The 19,484-nt window shown below is 39.8% G+C and overlaps 1 protein-coding gene across 15 annotated transcripts in view; it reads left to right on the top strand.

Moving 5' to 3' along the window:
• Positions 1-19,484, top strand: part of NPAS3 (neuronal PAS domain protein 3) — an 879,538-nt gene that overhangs the window by 610,476 nt on the left and 249,578 nt on the right. For all 15 annotated transcript variants that reach the window (XM_055291566.2, XM_055291567.2, XM_055291565.2 and 12 more), the window contains one exon: positions 18,377-18,466. In XM_055291566.2, coding sequence (XP_055147541.1) covers positions 18,377-18,466 — 90 coding nt within the window. The remainder of the gene's footprint in view (positions 1-18,376; positions 18,467-19,484) is intronic.

Genomic DNA, 19,484 nt, shown 5'->3' with positions numbered 1-19,484 from the left:
TCTTGCTTGGTCCGTAAGACCCTCCAATGCTTACTTGGAATGGCGGAAGATCTTCATGCATTGCCTTCTTGGATTTGGGTCAAATCTGCGGAAGTTTCCAACTTACCAGCTAAACCACAGACTGTGGGGATGTGCATATCTGCCCACTCACTGTAGTGGATTGGTTTAGCTTTTTTCCTCTGCAGGTTAATCTTTTTCTTTATAACAGCATTACAGACATCTCACTGAAGCAGGTTAGCCTCCCTCTCAAGACAGTGCCCTTTGTAGTAGCCACCCATTTGACTCTCACCCTGAACTATGTTTGTCTGAAGAGCTTGCTTGGTACCATGATGAAGTTAGTATGAGTGTATATACATATTTGGGTGCAAATTTCAGGTTTGCTGGCCAGAAACTCTTCATGGCTTTCTCCTGACAACTTTAGAACGCAACATATATTCACAAAATTAGTGACCATTTAGTGTCCGTCTGTCTCTCACACCTCAACGTTTAGGCAGGGTCTTTCTCAAGCCATACTCGCCAGCAGTATGGCCTGTGAGATTGTCAAACCAGGAGGCAACACAGTTTTCCTCAGTTGCCCTTTTTTTTGTCCTCAACGGTCCTCACTGTCACTTCCTTGAATCCTTTCCCACCCCAGTTATCCACACGTCATCTGCCCTTCCTGAAACAGAGAGGTGGCTGCTGGTTTTCGTGGACAAGCCTCCTGTGTGTTCTCACTGCCCCTCAAGCTCCTCCAGGCTCGGGGATGCAGTCCTTTCAGCCATTTCCTATTAGTCTTGTATTTCAATCATCTCGTCATTTTTTTTTTCAGTTCCCTTTTGAGCCCTTTCTAAGTTCTTCTTTCAATAAAGTGGCAATCCCCAGAACTGAATTTACTTGAGATCTAAACAGTGCCAGATAAGAAGAAAAATTAACTTAGGATTGTAAAATCAAATGTCTGTGGCTTCCATTTTACAGGCATTTAAGTAAAAAATATTGAGTTGATCACTTGCCCCATGTAAACAAAGAACTGGATGGTACACATTTGCCTGCGTGCCCATGCACATGATGGGAGGGAGGTGCTGGCCTTCTGCAGGGCCACAGAGAGCAAGAGACACTCTCACAGACATTGTGACCACTGCTTGCCAAGCATGAGGCAGCCAGCAGCCTTGAAGTCACTCACAGACCTCAGTGTGTGGGTGTTATTTGAAGGTAAACAGAACTGGACTCGGGAAGAATTGTCAAGGAAATGAAAGACTTCAGCATCAGGTGTTTTCTGTTCTCCTTCCTCATCACCCCCAGACATGCCCTCCTGTCCCCATGATGATGAACGTGCAGGCCAGTGCTTTGTGCTTGGAGGGCATAGTTGCTAGGGGAATGCATGCTGATGAAAAAAGAACCTTGCCAAGTGTTCATTTCCTCCTTCCCTCATCTCTTTCTGTGTTCTCACCACCCAGCTCTCATCTGAAACACAAACTGAGTTTGAGGAAGCTTAGAAACAGTCTCCCCTCTAGCCCACACCCATTTTCATCTGCTTCCAATTATATTTGAAGAGGGGACAGTGGAAACAATCCAGAATTAGTATAAACCCATTATAGTACTAGTGTGTTTAGTAGAAACTTAGCAATAGAAGTATGTTGCTATTGCTATCTTTACTGTTTTAGTACCTAAAACCTTCCCCTTCTTTCTTCAAATTCTTTATAGATTTTTATATCAGTCCATTACACTTTGGCCTGAAAGAGCGTTCAAATACAACTGATTTTTCTGGGACTACTAGATGTCTGTTTCCAGTATTTGGGGGGCATAGAAGAATTCCTTGAGGGGAAGAGTGGCCCAGGAGTCACCCTTTATAAAACACTGCACCCGTAGAATGGGATCTACCCAGTGGATTATGATCCACCAAGGTTTGTCTTAAATCACGCTTAGCTGACTGTCAAGTCCAGCCACCTCCTCTAGGTTGGCTTCATCCCAATCAGAGAGGACAGCAATCATCTTCTTGTCCCATGTTTGCTTTGAACATCACCTTGAGCACTATCATTCTGCTCTGTGTCTCAGGGAATTCAAATCTATAGGTGAGTGAATGGCAGCTCTTTGATATCAAAAACTCAAGAATCTCTGCCGTGAAACAATGGGGTCCAAGTCAATTGCACTACACGCTGCATAGCAGACTGAATTTCAGTTCCTGCTGTACTATTTCCCAGCCGTGTGATCTCACTTTCTTCATCTCAGACAGGGATGGCAAAGTATATATATATCAGGAGTAGGCGCTGAGGATTGAGCTGGGTTAGTTCATGTAGAGTCCTTCTCCCAGGGTCTGGCATAGAGACCACCTCCATAAATGCTGTCTGTCACTGTTATTATTAAAATCTTTTTATGATTTGGGGTCTATTTATTTTTATTTAGAGACAGGGTCTCACTCTGTCACCCAGGCTGAAGTGCAGTGGCACCATCATAGCTTGCTGCAGGCTTGGACTCCTGGGCTCAAGCATTCCTCGTACCTTGGCCTCCCAAAGCACTGGGATTATAGGCATGAGCCACTGCACCCAGCTCTGGTGAATATTTAATACACATACATATATATGTGTGCCATATGTATTGTGCCCCCACCACCAATTTATATATTTAAGCCCAAATTCCCAATGTGACAGTGTTTGGAGATTTTAGGAGGTAATTAAGTTTAAATGAGATTTTAGGGATAAGGTCTTGATCCAGTAGGGATCTTATCAGAAGACGGTCTTATCAGAAGACGAAGACAGAGAGAGCGCTCTCACTCTGTCTGTCTCCCACCATGCACACACATCAAGGAAAGGCCATGTGAGGACACAGCAAAAAAGGTGAGCCACACCCTTCCCCAATCTAGGAAGAGAGACCTCACCAAAACTGAACCCTACAGGCACCTTGACTGTGGACTTCCTGGGCTTCAGGCCTGTGACAGAATAAGTTTCTGTTGTTTAAATCACCCAATCTGTGGTATTTTTTTGTGGCAGCCCAAGCACACTAAGACAACATATGCATGTATGTGTTTATGTGTGTGTGTATATTTTATATATATATTATATATATGTGTGTGTATGTGTGTGTGGTATGTGTATATAGATCCTAGAATAGTTCTTATTTTAAAATGGTCATGCTTATAAAAATCGTTTTTCTCCTATGTCTGTTTGATTCTTTTCATCTTCTCATTGACGTTAATGTTTTGCCCAAGTGTTCCACCCTGTATTTCCTTAATTTGTCTCTTTCCTTTAATTTCTGCAGTCCCTGAGGTAAACAGATAGTCTTTTTCTCCCTTAAAATTGTTTGTCTCCCAGCTTGTTTTTTTTGAGTTGTAAAGGGAAATGTTTTTGACTATGATGAAAGCTTATCTCAGACATGACTGTTGAGTTCTTTTCTTGCTGTAACATTAGTCTCCTGTCTCCTATGTAACACATTTAGTTGAACCGTCCTTAGTAGATTATCCCTCACTTCCAAGTGTGTTTTTCTCCTTACAAGTAGATAAAATTATTAGCAGATACTCTTCCTAAATCAGTGTCCCAAGTCAAATAATAGTCATCATGGGCACCGTTTATTATATACCTGCTGTACAATGACACTTTTACATGTATTGACTCTAATCATCTCAACAACTCTATTGACTGAAATGAATAATATATAGATGTTATTCTTTACATTTTCATATGAGAAAACAGTGAAGTTGTAAAGTCAGAATTCTCGCTCAGGTCTATTTGAGTTCAAAGCTCGTGTGTCCTTTTGCATTACACCCTGCTGCCTCTTGACATGTTTGAAGTGTTCCCATTTCAAAGCTGGACATGGAACTTGGTCAGCTCTGGCCACATAAGCTCTTTAGCATCACTGAAGGAATTGAGAAAACGAGGCCATAGATTGTTCCATCTTCTCTATCATTGTCTCGTTTTAGAGTCCCTCTGAATCTGACCAGGGACTTTCTGACAGAGTCATGGTTTCCATGGTGAAGAAAACTAGAGGGTGCGGTCAAGAGAGGTCACTGTATAGTGCCAGATCTGTGAGCCATAAGATATGGCCTCTGGCAGTGTATCTCCCTTGCTGAGGATTTTTTCAAGAGCTGAAGCAAGTCCATTCCTGCTGAAAGCCACAGAATGTGCTCCTTAGCAATGATCGCAGTCAAGGGAACCTGCTCTCAGAAGTAGTTCATCTGCCTGATGCATCCCTTCTTCCTTACTCAATCCTCTTCTTCTGGCGGCTCCTATTAAGGCCTTCTGACTCTAGAAGCCTCCTCTGCCACACCTCTTAATGAGGCCAGGAGTCTACCTCTATAGCATAGAAACCCCTGCCTCTTTTCTGGTGCTTTACCTAGGGCTGGGGTGATATCCAGATTCCCTTTTTTGTGAGAACCCTGGAAAGACCCTAGGTAGAGATATGAAAGAATCCATTCTCTTTAAGCTACTCTGGCTGCTTACTGCATCTGCAATCCTGTTGTCGATTGACTTATGCAGAAAAGTGGTGAGAAGAGTCCTAATATTTCAGCCCATGTCCTCCAACACCGAAACACTCCCTCTACTAGGCATCACCCTGTAGCTAAGTGTTTAAGCCTATGAATAATCCGTTCAAACTTCCTAATATATTATAAGGGGCATCAGTAATAAGTTTCTTCCAATCACTTGCTGGATAACTTCCTACATCTACCATTTCCTTGTGTGTGTTCCAGTAAGCCAAAAGATTTCAGCCTTCAAGAAGCAAGCATAAATGATTTGTGGCAGATCCTGTAGGTTTTACTCCATATAGTAAGCTATGTGGGACAGGGATTTTTATCCTGCTCAATATGTTGATTTTATGTGATAGTTTTGAAAATTTTAATTGTGATGACGTAGTTATCACTAGGGGCCCCAGTATAAAGACTTGCCTTTTGAAAACTGTGAAGGAATGGATTTCTTTGCTCATTGCCTGTGAGGATATGTTACTTGCACCTTGCTGAGCTTACGAGAAAAAGCTGAGCTTGTTGCATTATACAGTATTGAGATTAATGCTAGTCACTAGCTCATGTGAAATGAAGGATGTTGATAAACTGCAGACCTATGTCTATGTCTAGTACATTAGGCCTGCCTAGTGGGTCATGTCTGTGTGCTGTTTAGGAAAAGGCAAAATAATATTGGCTAACACTTTCATGAAAGGCTCCTGTCATGGCAGGAAAGGAGTCAGAAAGGTAAAAATCTAGTGGAGAGGAGCAGCGAATGTCTTAAGCAAGTACAGTTAACCTGTAATGAGAGTAGAAGGCACATACAGAAAATGATAAAGACTTGAGGTTGTGTTTGTAAAACCCTTAATATATTTTTATTTGCTTTGGGATAAAAGTCTTCCATTCAGTCTCAGAGGCCAGTTTGAGTCTTTAAGGACTCAGTCCTTTAGGTGAAGTCACTTTTCAGGCTGTGACACATTCAAGTAGAAATTAAAGTAGGTCATCCTGTTACTAAAGCACAACCCCCAAGCAAGACAATAAAACAAATCTGACTTGTTGGGAAAGGTCAAGGCTAGAATGAGCAAATCTCATTGGAGGCAAAAGGAGTCTATCCCCAATATTCAACCCTATAAAATTTACACTATCCAACACAAATTCAGAGCCATTCTTGGTCTTCAAAATTTGTCAGTAATCATTACATACCCATGAGTCGGATGTATAAATGAATTCAGAGTTGGTTCACTGCCCTGGGTTCACATACAAATACATTGAGAGTAGGATTTATGGGAACATTGGCTGCGAAGTACGGTTTGCACTCTCCCTGCAGCCATCAGCCCCTCTTTCACTAAATGGATGAATGCAAAATGCAAACCAAAAGATGAAAGGAAAAGTGAAGAAGAAACAAAAATATGAAAAGGGGACTAAAATAAGAACATAGAAGGGGCACAAAGACAGTCCCAAACCCGTGCACTGTTGTTTTCCAGGCGATACCATCTGACATTATACTTCCTCACTTTTTCAGGCTACTGTCATTTGTCAGGGAGGTTGCTACTTACTTAGAATCTAAGTTAGGTCTAAGCAACAGTAGTAAGGGGGATTCATTCTTCTTAAATTATTGGGACTTCATTCAAAATATTCTGCAAGTTTGTATAAGAGTTTGTGGAAATTTTCTCAACTGTGAAGTTGATCATCTTGTCGTCTTCTGATTCTAGACTAAGATAACTACCATTGTAGTAATGAAAATAAGTATTAGTTCATGTGCCCAGCTCTTAAAAGAAATCAGGCAGAGGGCCAAGTGAAAAAATAATACTTGGAAATTAATCAGTATCTTTGTCCCTTCATACAACCATTGTTGTTGGCAATTCGGATGCCTTTGACATCGAACATTGAGAAAGACTAAGTAAGAGGTGACAGTTGTGGCTAAACGTATTATTGCTATATATGGTTGAGGCCACTTTAGTCTACAATTAGTCTACAATTCTGTATACTAATTTTAATAAGTCTAATAGTCATTGAGATGTAGACCTTCATTCATCAAATGTAGTAAATGGTAGAACATATCCATTTTTAAATTATTTTTGTTCTAACACATCTGCAGCTATTTAAGACAAAAGAGTGGGTAAATAATCATTGTGCACATTAGAATTATACTGAGATTATTGATTCAAGGTTTCTAGTGAGAGAATTATCAATATGACCAACTCCAAATTTCTTTTGGAATTACTTTCGACTGGCACATCAGTGTATTTGAATAGATCATGCATAACCTAGATTATTGGTACAGCAAATCCCTTGTAGGATGTGTAATGCAATGGCTGTTACACAACTTCAGTAAACCACATTGTCCTAATTCACTGAAAGCAGTTTACCCAGCGATTACTCAGGTGTGTTAGGTGATAAGGGCTCTGTAGCAAAAGTAGATATAAGGTGTTCTGTGGCAATCTATTCCAAATAGCCCAATTCAAAATGCACACTAAGTTACACCTTCCCAGCAGGCTAACACTCTGTGCTGCTTAGGAAAAAGCAGAATGACAAGGTCTGCCCTTCGTTGGCTGAGATGCCAGCTACTGACCTCTGACTTCACCTAAAGAACCCAAGAAAGGGAGAGATCACATGTGTTGACAGCACTCTGGAACAGAGGGAAAGGAAAAGCTATATCTGGACAAAAGCTATTGACACTTTCTTCTGCCCTGGGACATGTATATGGTAGCATTATTAGCTCCAACAAATGATTCATCCCCAGTTAGTAATTACAGGAGCATATGTGAACATGTTTATATTTATTTATAACCAAATGTCCAGGCATCTCAAAATGTATAGAACAAATCTGTGTCTGAAAAAAATGACCATCCAGTGACAATTCATGTACTAGATATAATTTGCTTTTTGATACCCACAATCTATTACTTGCATAAAACATTACAGTTGTAACAAACCTGCACGTTGTGCACATGCACCCTAAAACTTAAAGTATAATAATAATAAAATAAAAAAAAACCTTTCACTTCAAGACAGTACTGAAGTACACCTTTTCAAATATTTTTTAAACAAATTTGAGCACCTACTTTATTTTATTTTTGAGACAGGGTCTCACTCTGTCACCCAGGTTGGAGTGCAGTGGCACAATCTCGGCTCACTGCAACCCCTGCCTTCCAGGTTCAAGCATTCCTCCCACCTGAGTCTCCTGAGTAACTGGGACCACAGGCATGTGGCACCAGAGCCTGCTACATTTTTTTGTATTTTTGGTAGAGACAGGGCTTCATCATGTTGCCAGGCTGGTCTCAAACTCCCGAGCTCAAGCGATTCGCCTACCTCGGCCTTCTAACGTGCTAGGATTACAGGCTGAGTGCCTATTTTAAAGAAAAAAAAAAATCAGTGATTATTTGATACATCAATCAGATGGCTAAAACAGAAGATATGTGAGTCTATTATCTTTTGCTGTCTGATATGGTAGGTCAGAAAGGCACAGAGATGGTCAGCACAGTGGTTTCCATGGTTTAGTTACATTCTTTGCCTTCTTCAAATCACCTTAACATATCTGCATTTACCTTCAAGGCAGTCACTTTAGACATTATTTTCATATTTTAGTTAGTTATACTTACCTGCTTTATAGACAACTTCATTCCCATGATTCCTATTAAAACTCATTGAGATTTCAGTGAAATCACCTTTTGATCTTGCAAATTCAAGTAATGAATGGCCAATCCCTCTTCAGTGATAGCACTGAATTCATTTCCAGCCAGAATAGTCATTGAAGTACAATCAGAAAGAGGAGGAAAATTCCAGTTTTACTTTTCACTTTTTAAAAAACAAACAACAAAAGATTCACTTTAGGAAGCCAGTGGAAAATACCAGAATTTGATTTTCTTCTTTACTAAATCATTCCACAAAATTACCAACACCAAAAACCCCATATCTCAGCTCAGTCCTTTCATTCTGTTCCTGAATTAGACCACAGAGGAGCAGCCAGGATCAATACAGCCAAGCACCACTGTTGCTTTCTTTTGTTATTTGGGGTTTGTTTTGTTTTGTTTGAGACGAGGTCTTACTATGTTGTTCAGGCTGGCCTCAAACTCCTGGGCTCACACGATTCTCCTGCCTCAGCCTCCCTAGTAAGCATTACTGCTTTTAATTGTATAAACTAAGACTGTCATCTGATGTACACCTAGCAAATTTGGTCCTAGCAAATTTCACAAGCTGAATTGTTCTACTTTGAAGGATGCCATCAAGAGCATCACTGATGAAGATTTCATATGATACTAGTTGTTATGTTCTGGATATATGCAAGTATGTTAGCAAACCATAACAATCTATAATCTTTTTTACTTCTCATGTGTTACATAGTCTGGCACTTGGGGATAAAAGCAGAAGCATTTCCATTTCCTTGGAGCCTTGAATAGGATGAGAGCTCTGTGGACAGGCAGCATACGCTGGTCCTTCTCACCTAGACTCAGCAGCCAACTGTGAAATGAAAGAAGGTTAGCAAAGCAGTCACGAGCCATAGCAAACGGTAAACCATGTTGTTTATCCACAGATCATTCAGGACCAGGTCTCAGTTCCATCAGAATAATTAACTTCCCTATAAATATGTATCTCTGCTTCATATGAAGCTAAATTCTGGAGCTAAGGCAGTGAAGCAACATAGCCTCTAAGCATCTGGAATTCACAGAAAACCAATGTAAAGATTTCAGTATTGTAAAGTGAAGGACCCAGAGGAGATGCAGTTACTCACAAAAAATTTTAAAAACAATTCTAAGCATTGTTGACTCCAGGAACTAAATACTAGTTTCTATTATCAGCCCATCATATTTATAGCTGTACGTGGTTCTACTAAAAATTAATTGTTAATTATATGAATGATATATAAAATAAAGAGCAAAGAACGTAGTTACAATTATTTCCTGAAATTAACACAGAAGGGTTTCATGGCCCATGAATTATCCCCAACCAGAATTTCTGAACTATATTTGTAACCATCAAGTTCCTTTGAGTACAAATGTTTTTAAATGTCTTTTCTCTAGAGATACAAATAAAATGTTCCTAGAAATAAAACCCATGATTGCACCAAATTAGTGTCTGCGGTCTCTAAATGGTCTTTTAATATTCTAAATTCATTAAGGGATTCTTTAATCATTGTTACTACTCCCGACACAAACCTCCTTACCTAAAAGAAATGCCTGTACAAAGCATTTATTATTTTGTCTTAAGAGCCTGTTTTTAAAAGTCACCCACTGCCCAGTAAACAGTCAGGTTCATATCATAATTAGCCATAACAGAAGCACTGTGGGTTTCCCTGCCAACATCAGGGATGTGTTTTCAGGTAAGTGAGGCTGTACTTTCAGGTAAATATGACTATAAAATAAATTTCTGTAGTCTATCTTATTTTCACGCTGACTTCTATATAAAATGGTCTGTATATACTACCAGAAAAGGGGGAAAAAACAAACATATAAGTCTGAATGAAAAACTCTGGGACAGGAAATGAGATCAGTATTCTGGCCAGCTTGTATGTGGTGTGGTCCAGTCTTACATACCAGCTGCCTATTTGGAAATGTGGTTCTACTAGGGATTATTTATCATCTATAGGGTCTCCTGTCCACTTCTGGGCTCTAGGATCTTCTTCCAACTCATGGGAATTTCTTCAAAGTCTGGTGGTGTTTTGACTGCATGTTTTCCAAATCAAGCACTCCATGCCTTTCCCCAAAACAACACCAACCTACAAGAGGTCTGGAGCCAGGTCATCCAGGGGTCCCCGCTGTGTATTCAGGGTATCCTAAATTGGAAACTGCCTTTGCCTTGGGGCTTTCTGTTTTATAAAGTTAATTTTCAACTTTATTCATTTTCTTAGTCTTGGATCCCACAGATGAGTCTTCTTTAAGAAAGCAGCTTGTGATTGGGAACCTTGTCTCACTCCCCTTTGTGAACCTCAGGCTGTCATGGGCTTGATGCATAATAAGAGCTCAACAGGTGCTTTCTGTTGCAGTCAACAGGTGTTTTCTGAACAGAAAAACATGAGACTCACTTGTGTGGAAAGAAATGCTGGAAGAGGCAAGGATTCCGCACAGCTATATCGAGGTGTGAAACAACTAAAATACCCAGCAGGTAGTCTCAGCAGTGGGAGGAAAAGCAGTCAAAGGATCCTTTGTTCTCAGCCCTACCACATGTTAGTTACGTGACACTGAGCAATGGATTTAAATTCTCTGAACCTCAGTTTCCTCATCTGCAAAGTAGGATTAAATAATACCTATCTCACATGTGACCTATGTAATGTGACTAACAAATATTTGCTTCCTTTTCTTTTCCCTGGTGAATACTGAGTGAACTGAGCATTGTTTATGACATCCTATAACAATAAATGCAATATATATTATATATAATATGTGTAACAGCATATTTGATTCATATATAATATGTATATAATGAAGACCACTTCCTACTTTCCAGTAGTCTATATTCGACAGGATGTAAGGTAAACAGTTGTTATTTATTCTTTTCTTTCAGTTGTTTTTTTTTAATGCTAACAACTTGAAAGACACCTGGTACCCGCGTGTGAGTGAACAGCATATATTTCTAGCCAAAGCAAAGCAGTGACATTTTTAGGCCATTCAGGAGCAATGCAATGTATTGTTTATATTACTTCTGCCAAGGTGGGAATTCCTCCTCTACCTTGAAAAAGAACTCTGAATTCAATGAGAGAGAAGCATAATAAGGAATGAGCCCATAGATTCGGAAGTCTACCATTCAGTAATTTAACATACCACATGTATGCAAAGCAGATGCAGCATTGCAATGAATATTTGTGCTCTAGAATAACTATTGGAATCCTCTCCTTGAGGCAAAAGGAGCATGTGCTCATCTATGCCCCAACCGGAGCCCCGGTTCCTCTAGGACAAACCAGAGATGATATGGAGTTGCCCCTGTGGCTCAGAAGCCAGTCACTGTCTTTTGACCAGAGCCTATTGTCCATTTGGCTGGATGTTCAAATCAATAAATCTGCATCCCTCAAGGCTGGAAGTAAAGCCTAAACTAGCATCCCTCGCAGAGAAAAAAGCTCAGCACTTTGATACACAGCTCCCCCAAAATGGAATTTTAAGGAGCAGAAGTGAAACCTCATCTTGCTCAGAAAGTGGGTGTCTTTGTTCTCATGTTTTCACGTTTCGCTAGCTCAGTGTCTCTCCTTTTATTCTGCTGCCTCTTTATTCTGCTGCCTCTCTTTTAAGGACTGAAGAGAGGCCATCTATGGCTGTTAACTGTTTTCTCACTTAAGATGTTACAATTTACATGTTGTAGGAAACCCTTACGAAAGGTGTTTTGAGATATCACAGTTTGCTGTTCTGGATTTATTTTTTAGTAGAAAAATAGTCAAATTTAACTAATCCAATTTGGTGTTGTGATTGGGAAACATGTGGCTTTTGGTACCTGACAGTATGAACCTGTGCTATCCTTTGTGCAGTTGACTCACTGAAAGGCAAAGGACGGAACAGAAAGCTCTTAGAGATTCTTAAGGGTTAAATAAAGCCTAAACCTTTGATGCGTGTGCTTTTATCCACTTTGAGAAAATATACTTGACTTAGATTCTTATTTCTGAAAATAAAGCTTTTGTTTCTGCACAGTGCTGGATTGTTAAAAGTCAGATTGCAAAGACACAATTTGTGAATCTTTTTCTTCCCCATAAACAGACACATGTGGGCACTTTGGGCACCATCCAGGTTCTCCTTGAAGTCGCTGGGAGTCCACATGTGTGTGCCTGAGCAGAGCATAGCATCACTTCCTGAGTGCATTCGGAGGGCAATATGGCATTTTAATGAACGCTATCAAAGTGTGATTGTATCAAAAGGCCAAAACATTTAAGAAATATTTGTTTCTTTCCAACTCTTTTAACTGCTGCCAAAACAAAGTGGAAAGATAGGCAGTGGAGTCCTGTCCTCACTCTCCAGCCAGGCTTCTCATATGGTTCAAGGGCAGACCCACTTCTTCGCAAGGCTAACCCACTGCTTAGGGAATGGAGGCAGTTTTCTCACAGAGCCTCTCCTTATTAACAGCGAAGCTGTCTTAGCAGCAATAAAATGCTCACTTCTGATGTCTGATATGCACAGTGCCCGAATTCAGGCTCCGCTGTTGTCCTAACAGAGTTATGTCACAACAGTGAAGAACTCCGGGTTTGAAGGGAAAGTTGGGTATGTCAGAGATTGTACTCTATCACGTATGGGCATTTTCTCTGCAGTCTGAGCCTGAATTGGAAGAGTATCACAGATGCATGGCACATTGGACAAGGAGCACATGCATGCATTTAAATCATGTATATCTTACTTTTTTACTGATGTAATTGTGAAATATGTTCTTTTTGCATTCATAATTAGGGGGTGGAACAGATGGTGGAGGCTTAGTTTAAAATAATCTGTCATTAAAATAACCTAGCCTACTGGTAATTCTTCTCTCTAACTGGAGTTAAGTCATAGGAAAAGAGTTTGGGGTGATATTTCCCCCTTCTGTACTGGAATGTCAAAGAAAGAACTACTAATTTCAGAGTGCTTATATACTCAAAACTTGTCCCTAAAGGAGCACCATGGTAAGATGTCACTCTGAAATTTGGCTGCAGAGGAATATGCACAAAAAGGAAAGCAGAGGCAAAACTCCTTTGACAAATATAAATCCATTTAGCACAATGCATTAAACATTAGTATACCTTCAGTCATGAACCTGTGGTTAGTTCCATACCCTGCAAGGAAATAACCTCATCATTTGACAAGTACCGTTAGAAGCATTCAGCTTTTCGGGTTAAGAAACTATGCCTTACACTTTATATGTTACACTAATGTCAGGGGATATAAATTATAATTACAGGCGTTATTATTCAGAGATGCTGTAACTCCTGACTTCTGTATCCAAGCCTCACTTCTTGCATGTGTACCTCATAGACTTACTGGGATGTGACAAAGGAAATCTCCGATCAGCCCTGTCTGGATGGCTAAGAACTGTTTTCAGTAATAAGAAAACTGTCTTGATAAATCAGATACTTGCATGTCTTTAAAATGTCTGTTTTACTGTTTCTTCTAAGATTTCATTCTCCATCTGCTTTGAGGAAAGCAGATAGATTTCAGCGTGGCTTTATAATAAATCTTCTTGAGGAGGGACTAGCATTAACATTTGTGTAGGTTCTTTTTCATCTTAATCCAACCTTAGTTAATAATCAGAAAATTCTACATAGTGAGTAAGAAGATGTAATTAACCCTTTGACCCCAGAATCTTAATTGGCGCCTGTTGAAAACAGTGGGCAGTTTAAAAAAAATTAAAAAGTAGCCTGCAGTGATTGAACAGCTCAGTATATAATAGCTTTCTTGATTCAAAATTTAAAAAAATTCCACAGAACTTTCAGATTAATCACACTTGGTTTCCAAGACTAACTGACTGAATGTTTTCTTCCTCCTCCCACCTTTTTAAATTGATAACACCCAAATTAAACCAACAATGATGCAACCTTTCAAACTTTTCTAAGTGGCAACATACAGCTAACTATAGCAGAGACAGTCCTGAATCAGAAGGTAGTGGCTATGAGAAGAGTGACCTCGGCAATCCACTTTAGACCTGACTTCATATCCCATTTGTTATTTGAAAGGTAATCAAATCTGAGATATGGGCATTGATCTCAGACTATAGGTAGAATTGACCAAAATGATAAGCATAAAAGTGAAAAATATGGTGAATTAACCAGTTGTTGTTGGTGTGTCTGTGTGTGTGTGTGTGTGTGTGTGTTTCACTTCTGTGATGACTAACAACTGATTTAACTAGTTGTTTTTCCCCCTACCAAATTGGCCATTATTTTTAATTGAATTGACTGGGTGTCTTTGTGTCATGTAGACATAGACTCATTTTAATCTCACCAGGAAATTGGAACATGTGTTGAAGCCTCTGTTTTTGCCAAACAAAACTGGCCAGTTCTTAGATCGCCACTGCTTAATAGCATCAGATGTTTAGCCTCCAGATATTCTTTTACCCTGCTATGGTGCCCAAACCTCCTCAAATATTTTAGTAAGTACGTGAAATCTGAACCTCATGTTAAAAATCACAATCCCCTTTAGTGAGGAAGTAAAGGATATGCGTAGACAGTGAATGACACATCTATTCGGAAATAGCACTGGGTAATTTGAAGGACATAGAAGAATCCATTCTATTCTAAATATCAGGAGGTATCCCAGACCATAGTAGAAATCTGTGGAATCTGAATCTGTAAGTAATCTAAGTCCATAAGCTGGACTCCTCAAGAAAATAATTTCCATCTTACTAGTCATTATGGTATTTGTGATATAAGGAAAAGGGAGCACTGAGCATGGAGGTAGAACTGGATTTCAGAAATCTTGATTGAGTGGTTGTTAGGTGCCAGCTAGAGAAAGATAAATAAGGCATTGCCTCACTGTTGAGAAACTGAGTGATTCAGAAATTCTCCAGTTGAGAGCTGAGTAAGCCAACCAGAAGCATACAATGCCATAAATGCTTTAATAATTTTATGGGAGTGAAGAAGATTTAATCCTGGCTCTGCCACTAACTGGCCATCTGATCTTGTCCAGCCACTTAGCCGCTCTGTGCCTCAGTTTCCTCCTCTGTAAAATGAAGGTTTAGAACTATAGGAGATTATCCCCACACCAGCTTCATCAGTCCATCTTTCTGCACCCAACCAGGATCCCAACTGTCCCTTGTGTCCTTAGAAGTTCTCCTGTGATCTCTCTTTGTGTTGTTGCTCTAACTGACAATGACATATTAAAATTTGAGAAGATGACTTACACAGTTCTCTGTGCTTGTGTACCAAGCCATGGCTATCAGGTCGAATGGAAAACCTAATAAGCCCTTTTATAAGAGCCAAGGGAATAGTCACAAAGGGGAGGGTCCTAATTTTCATGAGTCATCCTCAGGAGACATCTTGTTTGAGGTAAAGGTACGTTGAAATTAGATCCTTCCCAAACTTGTAGGAAGGAAATATCTCTCCCCTTGCACTGGTTCAAAGTGAGGTTCCGCTATACTACGTCCTGCACTTGAAAGGCTCTGTCAGAAAAGGCTGCAGAGGGTTTGGCAGTTTTGTCAAAGGTAAGGAGCCCAGTTCCCTTAGACAGCATTTTATTCCCAAAAGCTGGTTCTAGGAAACTATTTCGCAGCAAAGGTGGCCAGGTCACCTCCTGTGGAAGTAACTTAAGTAATCTCTTGCCATCCTACTTGCCCTCTGGCTTCTACCCACAATGAAAGGATTCTATCGTTTGAACACAAATTGTTCAAAAACAAGGGACGATGTTTAAGATGTACAGGCTGCCTCTTAGGGTAAATATTTTAATTACAGAAATGTTGTGAATATTCGCCTTTTCATTAATTCACACACGTCAATTAGAGAATCTTTATTTTTATTGGAAAGTGGTATAGTTAGTTATTAAGTCCCACTGCCAAAGTCCAAATCTAAACTCCAAACTAGGAATACGCTTGTTGCCTAATTTCACTAATCCTCAATTTCCTTCTATATAAAATGTAGATAATAACAGCTGGGCGCAGTGGCTCACGCCTGTAATCCCAGCACTTTGGGAGGCCGAGGCAGGCGGATCACAAGGTCAGGAGATCGAGACCATCCTGGCTAACACAGTGAAACCCCGTCTCTACTAAAAATACAAAAAATTAGCCGGGCGTGGTGGCGGGCGCCTGTGGTCCCAGCTGCTCAGGAGGCTGAGGCAGGAGAATGGCGTGAACCTGGGAGGCGGAGCTTGCAGTGAGCCGAGATCTCGCCACTGCACTCCAGCCTGGGAGACAGCGAGACTCCGTCTCAAAAAAAAAAAAAAAAAAAAAATGTGGATAATAATACTATAACTTCATATAGTACTTGTGAAATTTAAAGGAGACAATATGTGCAAACTGCTTAGCACAGAATGCTTAATAAATGTAAGTTGGCATTATTGTATTATTGTAGCTAAAAGCTCATCTATCATGTAATTTGCTCTTTAGTGGAACAATATAATGTGACTTTTGAATTGTTTTCAGAACCCAAGAAATCAGAGGAGGGGATTGGGTGTCATCCACAGTTTCTGACCAGTGGGGCAGTGAAAAGAGGTTAGGAAACAGGAAAATCCACTTTTTTTTTTTTTTTTTTTTTTTTGAGACAGAGTCTTGCTCTGTTGCCCAGGCTGGAGTACAGTGGCATGATCTTGGCTCACTGCAACCTCTTCCTCCCGGGCTCAAGTGATTCTTGTGCCTCATCCTCCCAAGTAGCTGGGATTACAGGTGTGCCACCACACCCAGCTAATTTTTGTATTTTTAGTAGAGATGGGCTTTCCACCACGTTGGCCATGCTGGTCTTGAACTCCTGGTCTCAAGTGATCTGCCCACTTCGGCTTCCCAAAGTGCTAGCATTACAGGCATGAGCCACTGTATCTGGCAGAAAATCCAAATTTTATATACACATACATACATATATATATATATGTGTGTGTGTGTATCTATATGCATACATATATATACATACATAAGAATATATATAATATATATTCCCCCCAAAATTCAGTATTTTAGGAGACTGAAATTATTGCTAGGATTTGAGAAGGCACATGTTTCTAACTAAATTTACACACTTCTTCCACCTTTCTATATTTTACAAATTTTGTCATTAATTTAGTGTTTTCACATACCTTGTTCCTAGCGTGGGTTTCCTGTATTTGCAAATTCACAGCCTTTTTTTTTTTTTTTTTAACACCACTCACATTTAAAAACTTTTTTTCCTGTGCAAGCAGCACTTGTGCAATCTACCTTGTTAAAAATAAATATAAGGCAAAACAAAAGACATGCGGATGACAGAGGCTGTAGGATGCACTGGATTTCAAGAATGTGATACAAATTTATTCTCAGTTTGAATGCTATATTGCAGTTGGAGTTCCTGATGATTTACACCATTCATCAAACTGAAAATGCAACCCTCCATTTGGAAAGTGGACTGAGGTTTTAGGAGTTACAGATGATGTGTAGCATCCTTTTTCTTTCTTTATTCTTTCTTCTTTTGTTCCATTTCAGGAGTTGTGATAGAAACTAGAGCTGTCACTATAAAACTTTAATAGAGAGTTTTGCAAAACAGGATTACAGTCTGTAAGACTGCAGCCCATAAACATTATCCCTTAATGTACTGACATTTCCTATTGTTCTAACACAATGGGCACTGGGAGTAAAGAAGGCATAATTCCTTATTAATTAGCAAATTGTTGATGTTCATAGTAGTGCAAGTAGTGATTTTACTTGCTCTTGATATAGGAAGCCTTTTTTTCCTTCATTTCATTACGATCTTTATTCCCGTTCAACTATTTAATGGAGGATCTTGCTGATTTAATCTCAGTAACCACTGAATCCAAAAAAAATAAAGGCAACAGCTCATAAAATCAGCATGACCTTATTTTGTACATGAATGTAATGTATCTTGATCAAAATGACAGAGACATAAGTCCCTGAAGTAAAAGAAAGCTTTCAGTCTTAATTCAGACATTTAATTTGTTCATGTATAATGCAATACTAAAAGATCTTAGGACTTTCATTAAACACGGAGAAAAAATGGTCTTAAATTCAGCGTGGCCAGGCGTGGTGGCTCACGCCTATAATCCCAGCAATTTGGGAGGCTGAGGCGGGTGGATCACCTGAGGTCAGGAGTTCGAGACCAGCCTGGCCAACATGCTGAAACCCTGTCCCTACTAAAAATACAAAAATTAGCTGCGCATGGTGGCACATGCCTGTAGTCCCAGCTACTCAGGAGGCTAAGGCAGGAGAATCCAGGAGGTGAAGGTTGCCGTGAGCCGAGATCGTGCCACTGCACTCCAGCCTGGGAGACAGAGCAAGACTCTGTCTCAAAAAAAAAAAACAAAAAACAAATCAATGTATTGCCTTTTCTCAGTTGCCTTACTAATTAAATCTACATCCTTTATATTTATTAATCTATTTGTATATTTATTCTTTTTCCTGCAGTCCCTGGATGGCTTTGTATTTGCACTAAATCAAGAAGGAAAATTTTTATACATTTCCGAAACAGTCTCCATCTACCTAGGCCTCTCACAAGTAAGTAAAACAATTTTAGATTCTTGGCAGCGATTATGAAGCCTTCTTCAGCCTCATGTTTTTCCTTCTTCAAGGAATATTCTGTTTAGCATGAATTATCAAATTTATTATTTAATGGCTTTACCTGACTGTTCTCTCAAAGTCAGTGAGAAACCTGTGTGTCAGTGTTGAACATTCAGAATAAACTTGTGCTCAAAAACTTTAGTTCCACTCCCCACCCCCCAAGGATCATTATTAATTTATTGAGAACAAATGAAGTTTCTTCCCTTGGTTGTTTTGAACTTTGAAACCTCTGTGCCCAGTAGGAGAGGGACACACTAATAGTGCTTCCCTTGTGTCCTATTACTGGATGTTTATGGAGTACCCTGCATTATCCTGGGAGCTGACACAATGGCAGGAGTCATTTGGAGTCAAGAAATACTGAAAGAGACCATTAAAATGTGTTGCAGGGAGGGTTCCAGCAAGGATATATTTTGCTGCCTTTGCAAATGCTTCCTAATGCTGAAAGATGATTTCATAAAATAAGATAGCTTTTCATTATTTGCCATTTAATTACTCACATGTGTTTTTCGGAGGGTAAAAGAAAAGAAAATGGAGGCTGATGGGCCAGGGACAAAAATCCTGGATGTTACTTCTCGATATTCCGCTGGAACACAAAAATTTAAGTTCCAGTGAATTCCAAGACATGGGCTGCATCTAGTGAATGCCAAAATATCCTGAAGCAAGGTTTGCAATTCAGCTAATTATCCAGATGTTTTCCCCATAAAAATGCTGAACATCTGGGTATTTGTGCCCATACAGGTGATTGGCTGAGTTTGACCCCTTTCATCTGGTGGTTTGGCATGAGGAAAACACTGCCTCAGTGGGAGGGATTTTGTGTGTGTGTGATGATCTGCCAAGTTGGATAATCTACCGCTCTTTCAGTTGCCCCTTGAAGCTAGAGATAAAGATTTGTCTCTCTCCTTTTAAAGCAGGACCCACCCCAGACTCATTGCTTCTGAAAGTTGGCATAGCTCTA

Source organism: Symphalangus syndactylus, chromosome 9, assembly GCF_028878055.3.
Source record: "Symphalangus syndactylus isolate Jambi chromosome 9, NHGRI_mSymSyn1-v2.1_pri, whole genome shotgun sequence".
Taxonomy (NCBI): domain Eukaryota; kingdom Metazoa; phylum Chordata; class Mammalia; order Primates; family Hylobatidae; genus Symphalangus; species Symphalangus syndactylus.
This window is presented reverse-complemented; position numbering and strand designations above follow the sequence as displayed.